This window comes from Ranitomeya variabilis, chromosome 5, assembly GCF_051348905.1.
Source record: "Ranitomeya variabilis isolate aRanVar5 chromosome 5, aRanVar5.hap1, whole genome shotgun sequence".
Lineage (NCBI taxonomy): Eukaryota > Metazoa > Chordata > Amphibia > Anura > Dendrobatidae > Ranitomeya > Ranitomeya variabilis.
In genome coordinates, this window is record NC_135236.1 from 679,216,579 (window position 1) to 679,224,756 (window position 8,178).

Sequence of the window (8,178 nt, forward strand, 5' to 3'; positions counted from 1 at the left end):
TGTATTAAAGGTAACTTCAAATCGCAGAAAGACAGGAGAGTCTGGGAATATAAACTGATGACGACCTTTGACACTCTAACTGCAGGAATGAATGTGTCACACAGATTTATGTCTTTTTACATCAACTAATGAACTTGCCCATCAGACCATGTGGGGTCATCACAATAGAACCAGACCCTAATCACAGGACAATAAAACAATCCTTATCTAAGAATTGGCCCAATATTTATGGACGTAACGGTTTATCACCCATGGTAATTCTGCTTCATGTCACCTGGCTTATCCATGGTTTTTTTCTATACTATGTTGTGCATAAATATGTGATTCTTCAGAATTTGTTTTAGTCTTTGCCTGATGAAGAGACGTATGTAGTCTCGAAAGCTTGCAATTTGTTATCATCTTTTCAGTTAGCCATTAAAAGGTATCATCAACCACTGAGGACTCTCAATTCTAAACGTTTCAATTGTCATTCAAAGATATTGCTGAAATTTAAATGGATGACATAAAGGGTGTGAAAGGCACCATATGTTTGCTGAAAAAAGTTGACTTCATGAACCCAATATCTCCTCCGGCAAACACGTCTTCTCCGACAACTGCATCAAGCGAAAGCTTACAAGCAGAGAAACAAACATCTTGCTGGCAGCTGAAGTATGCTCAATGCTTCCAAAATGGAGAATGTGTCCACCCACAGACAACGATGACATTTTTATAGCCAAAAAAAAAATTGAACTAACTTTATTGACAGTGTCTGAACGCATACAAAGGGATACTTCCGGAACGGACACCATAAATGACCTAACACAGCCACATGCATTAACGCGATGGTAAAAATACACCACAAAAAGACAATTTTGGGCTCATTTTTAGAGCATCCGTTTAACGGATCTGTTAAATGGACTGCCCTAACGCAATGTGAACCAAGCCTAATCCAGTGATCCCTGGTGACATTATACACAGGAGCACTGTATATAGTGTCAGTTTATAGGTAATACAGTGATCACCAGTGACATTATATACAGGAGCTATGTGTATGAGTCGCCCCCAGGGCAGTGGGGTACTCGGTACCGGGTCCGGTCGCAAGGGGGGATGTAACGGTGGCTGGGACCCGGTCCGTGGCCCTGGGCCTCAACGCTAAAGGGGGAAAGGTCTTTAAAGGGGAAAATGTTCAAAGTCTGTCGTGACACTACCTGTGGTGTTCAGTCAGTAGTGGGACCGACGCTGCATTAAAGGGGTCCCCTGGGGGATGTTACACTTCCCACAGGTGAAGAGGGCTCCCTAGGGGTCCTAAGGTGTATGGCGTGGATGGTATAGCCGGTGAATAAAGATATGACACGAGTTGTAAGTCTTTACCTGGTTTACTGTAGATGGCTGTCCACAGTGCAGGGCACCAGGCACGGGTGGTGGTATGGCCCGGCCAGCTCAGAGGAAAAGTCTGGTCCCCTTCTCCAGGTGAGGCCCGTGAGCCTTTCCTCTAGCGTCTTCAAAGGTGATGACCGTGCTGCCTTAAGCTTCCTACAGGGTCCTCCAGTTTCCCCGTCATGGGACAGGTACCTGCACGACGGGCAGCTTGAGCCGTTTTACAGGGACTCTAACATGCCCCTGGCTTCTTCGGTGCTGCTGCGTCTCAGGCGTAAGTTTGGGCAATGTCAGTGTGATCTTATGCCCTCCGGTTCTGCTCTTTGTCCTAGAGTCCCACAAAAGCCTCGGGCTCCCAATACCCGGTACTGCGCTTCGGTCCTGAGGGTGCCCGGTCACAGTTCCCCTCTGAGCCCTGTTCCTCTCCTGTGCTCCGTTCCTCTCCAGGTACTCCACATCCAACCCTCCAGGTTGTTTCTTTTTTTCCAGAGGCTGCAGCTCCCTCGTGGCTGCCAGGCCTCTCTGTCTGCTCTCAGTTCCAGACGTCCTTCTCCTTCAGTGTTTCTCTCCAACTAAACTAACTCCTCCTTTAGGTCAGGATACATATAGCTTAGGGAAGCACCCCTGAATCCGGGTCTTGAGCTCCCCCTCCTGGCCTGGATTTAGAATATGTTGCATGTTGGTGCCTTACCTTAGCATGACATTACCTTCCCCGAAGGAAAAGCGACATCACTGTAGCAACTGGTCACCTGGGGTGCTACATGTATAGTGTACAGTGAACAGGTAATAGTGTATAGTGTCAGTGTACAGGTAACACATTGACTCATCAGTGACGTCTCTAGCTGAAGGACTTCATCTTTGCTTTTCGTTTTCATGCAGCAGACTGCCATCACTTCTTCCAGCCAGGACTCGTCTCTGCATAAAATAACAGTTACCTAGAGCACCGCTTCCAGAGCACATTCCCCACTTTTCCCCTTCTTCTACACTACAAATCTGAATATAGACGTGCACCCACCATTAATATATAATTAGTTATTATTAATCCACCACTGTGCCCCCACCAACAATAAATAGCCATTTTCCCCACTTAATAAACATATACATTAATTAGCCCCTGTACTCTTTCCCCCAATTCATTACCAGTCACTGCATCCTCAACGCCCCCCACTATGTGCCTCCGACTCCCCCGATTCATTATAATTACATGCCCCTTCCACCCCAATTCATTGTTATGTCTTCTCTCTCCCACCCCCCACCCTCTATTCATTATCAACTGCTCTCCCCCCACATTAAATACATCATTTACTCCCGCCACCCTTAAAATTCATCATTATTTGCTCTCCCCTAGGTACTCATTTGCTCTCCCCGTCCCCCACCTTCAATTCAATTGCTGTCCCTCACGTCATCATTTTCTCTCCCCATCACTTCATTATTTGCAGTCCCCCTTACCCCCTCACATCATCATTTGCAATCCCCCTTCCCCCTCACATCATCATTTGCAGTCTCCTTCCGTTCATTTTCAGTCCCTGTCCCCTCTCTCATATCATCATTTGTAGCCCCCTCCATCATTTGCAGCCTCCACTCTACCATTTGCAGCACCCACTCCATCATTTGCAAATTGAAGCCCCCCTCCATCATTTGCAGGCCCCCTCCATCATTTACAGGCCCCCTCCATCATTTGCAGCCCTCTCCATCATATGCAGATCCCCTTTTTCATCATGTGCAGATCCCCCCTTTCATCATGTGCAGATCCTTTCTTTCATTATGTGCAGATTCCACCTTTCATCATATGCAGATCCCCCTTTCATCATGTGCAGATCCTTTCTTTCATTATGTGCAGATTCCACCTTTCATCATATGCAGATCCCCCTTTCATCATGTGCAGAACCCCCCTTTCATCATGTGCAGAACCCCCCTTTCATCATGTGCAGAACCCCCCTTTCATCATGTGCAGACCCCACGCTTTCATCATGTGCAGACCCCCCTTTCATCATGTGCAGAACCCCCACTTTCATCATGTGCAGAACCCCCCCTTTCATCATGTGCAGATCCCCCTTTCATCATGTGCAGATCCCCCTTTCATCATGTGCAGATCCCCCTTTCATCATGTGCTGATCCCCCTTTCATCATGTGCAGACCCCCCTTTCATCATGTACAAATCCTCCGTTTCATCATATGCAGAACCCCTCTTTCATTATGTACAAATCCTCCATTTCATCATGTGCAGACCCCACCCTTTCATCATGTGCAGACCCCCTTTCATCATGTGCAGATCCCCCTTTCATCATGTCCAGATCCCCCTTTCATCATGTACAAATCCTCCGTTTCATCATATGCAGAACCCCTCTTTCATTATGTACAGGTCCTCCATTTCATCATGTGCAGACCCCACCCTTTCATCATGTGCAGACCCCCTTTCATCATGTGCAGATCCCCCTTTCATCATGTGCAGACCCCCCTTTCATCATGTACAAATCCTCCGTTTCATCATATGCAGAACCCCTCTTTCATTATGTACAGGTCCCCCATTTCATCATGTGCAGACCCCACCCTTTCATCATGTGCAGACCCCCTTTCATCATGTGCAGATCCCCCTTTCATCATGTCCAGATCCCCCTTTCATCATGTGCAGAACCCCCACTTTCATCATGTGCAAACCCCCCTTTCATCATGTGCAGATTCCCCCTTTCATCATGTGCAGATTTTCTCTTTTTCGTCATGTGCAGATCCCCTTGATCATGTGCGAAACCCCCATTTCATCATGTGCAAATCCCCCTTTCATCTTGAGCAGATCCCCCCTTTCATCATGTGCAGACCCCCCTATCATCATGTGCAGAACCCCCTTTCATCATGTGCAGACCCCCCTTTCATCATATGCAGGCCCCCTATCATCATGTGCAGACCCCCTTTCATCATATACAGGCCCCCCTATCATCATGTGCAGAACCCCTCTTTCATCATGTGCAGACCCCACTTCCATCATGTGCAGACCCCCTTCCATCATGTGCAGACCCCGTTTCCATCATGTGCCGACCCCCCCATCCATCATGTGCAGATCCCCTCCTCATCCATTTAATTCATTTTAGAAAGAAAAAAAGCTTTGGGGCCCCGGTGCCGATGTGTGCGCCCGGGGATCTGAGACCCCCGCAGCAGCCCGGAAGACTGAGGTTGGGTGGGCAGGCCGACCCAGGAAGCTAAAAAAAAACCAAACAACTTGAAGGCACGTGCCTAAGGTGCCCCCCCACGTCCTGGTGCCCTCGACACGCGCCCTCAAGTACCTATTGGCAAATACAGCCCTGAGTGTGCTACCGCTGCACTACACTAGTGATCCCATATATATATAATCTTTAATACATTTGTAGTGCCTTCAGTTTTATTGCAACTACCCTGTTACACCCTTCTGCACCCTATTGTACTCATATTGCCTTCTCTGATTACAATGATTATTACTTTCTTCGCTGATAAAACCCATTTATATGACCGAGAGTCAGACAATCAGAAAAGCAGGTACAGAGATATAACAGAAGTGATGGTCCTGCCCTCCAGAGCCTACAAATCAGGAAGATATGAGGGAAATGTTTATCTTGGTGAAGAAGTAAGGATCAAAGTCTAGAATAATAAAGTATATGCTGGGACACTCCCTGCAGTCAGTAACATTGGTCACATTAGGTTTCCCTGCTCCTCAGTAGCGTCAGCCATGGCTTCTGCTGATCTTAGACGCGAACTGAACTGCTCCATCTGTATGGACATTTATACAGATCCTGTAACCCTGAGATGTGGACACAACTTCTGCCGGGTCTGTATTGATGGGTTGCCGGACACAGAGGGCGGGTATGGAGAATATTTCTGTCCTGAATGTAGAACAACATTTCAGAGGTGGCCTCCACTACAGAAGAACATAACTCTGTGTAATGTAGTAGAGAAAGTCCAGTCTACTCAGCCATATCAGGAGGAGATCACTGGGATCTGCTGCACTTACTGTGTGGACTCCCCTGTACCCGCTGTTAGATCCTGTCTACACTGCGAGGCTTCTCTGTGTGATAATCACCTGAGAGTTCACAGCAAAGGACCAGAACACGTCCTCACTGATCCCAGCATTTCTCTGGAGACCAGGAAATGTTCTGTCCATAAAGAGCTCCTGAAGTATTACTGCACCGAGGACGCTGCTTGTATCTGTGTGTCCTGCAGTTTGGCCGGAGAACATCGGGGACACCGGGTGGAGATGCTGGAGGAGGCCTCAGAGAAGAAGAAAGAGAAACTGAGAAATGTTCTCCAGAAATTGATCAGAAAGAGGAAGAAAACTACGGAGAGACTCCAAAATCAGGAAGAGCACAAGAGAAAAGCTAAAGAAAAAGCAGCTGGAGAAGCCAAGAGAATCACTGCCCTGTTTATAGACATCAGGAGACGGGTGGACGACCTGGAGAAGAGAGTCCTGAGTGACATCTCCAGGCGGGAAGAGGACATGTCACTGTCACTGTCTGATGTGATATGTCAGCTGGAAATAAAGAAGGACGAGCTGTCCAGGAAGATGAGGCCCATTGAGGAGCTGTGTAACATGACGGATCCACTGACTGTCTTACAGGAACCAGACATCGGTGCCTTGTGTGATTCTGAGGGGGAGGGAGGTGATGAGGACACAGGAGGACATGATGGAGGTGATGAGGACACAGGGGGACATGATGGAGATGATTGGGGTGCGGAGCTGATCTCACACATATCACACACATTATCTGCTATGATAAGAGATATAAATGTGACCTTCCATGTGGAGGGTCCTGCAGACATATTACTGGATGTAAACACGGCTGCTAATAATCTCCTTATATCAGACGACCTGAAAACTGCGACCTGTACATGGAATATACAGAATCGTCCAGAAACAGCAGAGAGATTCCAGTATATTCAGGTGATGAGCGGGAGGAGATTTACCTCAGGACGACATTACTGGGATGTGGAGATCAGTGGATCTGTATGGTGGAGTGTGGGGATGTGTTACCCCAGTATAGACAGGAGAGGAGATCAGTCACCCATTGGAAATAATAACAAGTCCTGGGGTTTATATAGAGGGCGGGTGCTTAATCTCTGTTCAGTGAAACATGACAATAATGAGATCCCGTTACCTCACCAGATCTCCAGTGATAGAGTCAGGATATGTCTGGATTATGAGGCCGGGCAGTTGTCCTTTTATGAGCTGTGTGACCCCATCAGACACTTACACACCTTCACTGCCGCCTTCTCCGAGCCCCTTCATGCTGTGTTATGTGTATATAGAGGTTCTATAATGATATTGGGGAGCAGCTATGAGGAATGATATCTGATTGGTGGACTGTTCGGCCTATCAGATACAGCAGTGTGAGGGCCCTATTCTGCGTCGTCCTTCTTACATGATTATAGTGATTTTCCTATATAACATTGTAGTGATCGCTCCTATTAAAGGGATCTCCCAGAATGTATAATTTTACAATCTCCCTGTAGTGTAATAACCCTCTATAGCAACCCGGCCAACAGATCCTGTCTGGTTCATGTCTACTGCATGTGTACACTATGTTCCAAATTATTATGCAAATGACATTTTTCTCGGATTTTCCTAAATGGTCAGTGCAAATGACAGTCAGTCTAATAAAAGCCATCACCCGTTAGATTATACATCGAATTTTATTGAAGAAACCTCCCAATGATAACAGTATAGTCTCCAAAATGAATAAAACCTCACAATGCACTGTTCCAAATTATTAGGCACAGTAGAATTTCTAAACATTTGATATGTTTTAAAGAACTGAAAATGCTCATTTGTGGAATTTGCAGCATTAGGAGGTCACATTCACTGAACAAAAAAGCTATTTAACTCCAAAACATCCTAACAGGCCAAGTTACATGTTAACATAGGAGCCCTTCATTGATGTCACCTTCACAATTCTTGCATCCATTGAACTTGTGAGTTTATGGAAAGTTTCTGCTTGTATTTCTTAGCATGAAGTCAGAATAGCCTCCCAGAGCTGCTGTTTTGATGTGAACTGCCTCCCACCCTCATAGATCTTGTTTGATGATACTCCAAAGGTTCTCTATAGGGTTGAGGTCAGGGGAAGATGGTGGCCACCCATGAGTTTATCTCCTTTTATGCCCATAGCAGCCAATGACTCAGAGGTATTCATTGTCATGCATGAAGATGATTTTGTTCCTGAAGGCACGTTTCTGCTTTTTAGACCATGGAAGAAAGTTGTCAGTCAGAAACTCTATTTACTTTGCTGAGGTCATTTTCACACCTTCATGAACCTTAAAGGGCCCTACTTCTGGTTCCCCATGATTCCAGCCCAAAACATGACTCCTCCACCTCCTTGCTGCCTTCGCAGCCTTGTTGGGACATGGTGGCCATCCACCAACCATCCACTACTCCATCCATCTGGACCGTCCAGAGTTGCTCGACACTCATCAGTAAACAAGACTGTTTGAAAATTAGTCTTCATGTATGTCTGGGCCCACTGCAACCGTTTCTGCTTGTGAACACTGTTTAGGAGTGGCCGAATAGTAGTTTTTTTGCACCACAGCAAGCCTTTGAAGGATCCTACACCTTGAGGTTCGAGGGACTCCAGACGCACCAGCAGCTTCAAATAACTGTTTGCTGCTTTGTAATGGTATTTTGGCAGCTGCTCTCTTAATCCAATGAATTTGTCTGCCAGAAAACTTCCTCATTATGCCTTTATTTGCATGAACTCTGTCTGTGCTCTGTTTCAGTCACAAATCTCATCAGAGTATGATGATCACTCTTAAGTTTTCGTGAAATATCTAATTTTTTCATACCTTGTCCAAGGCATTGCACTATTT

At 46.3% G+C, this 8,178-nt stretch overlaps 1 protein-coding gene across 1 annotated transcript; it reads left to right on the forward strand.

Moving 5' to 3' along the window:
- Positions 1-4,851: 4,851 nt before the first annotated feature.
- LOC143777050 (E3 ubiquitin-protein ligase TRIM39-like) lies at positions 4,852-6,889 on the forward strand. The gene has a single exon (XM_077266971.1). The coding sequence runs from the start codon at positions 5,054-5,056 to the stop codon at positions 6,665-6,667; it is 1,614 nt and encodes a 537-aa protein (XP_077123086.1). The 5' UTR covers positions 4,852-5,053; the 3' UTR covers positions 6,668-6,889.
- Positions 6,890-8,178: the final 1,289 nt, after the last annotated feature.

What these genes read in the sequence shown, in the direction of transcription:
- LOC143777050 (XM_077266971.1), top strand. Translation starts at nt 5,054, where the DNA reads ATGGCTTCTGCTGATCTTAGACGCGAACTGAACTGCTCCATCTGTATG.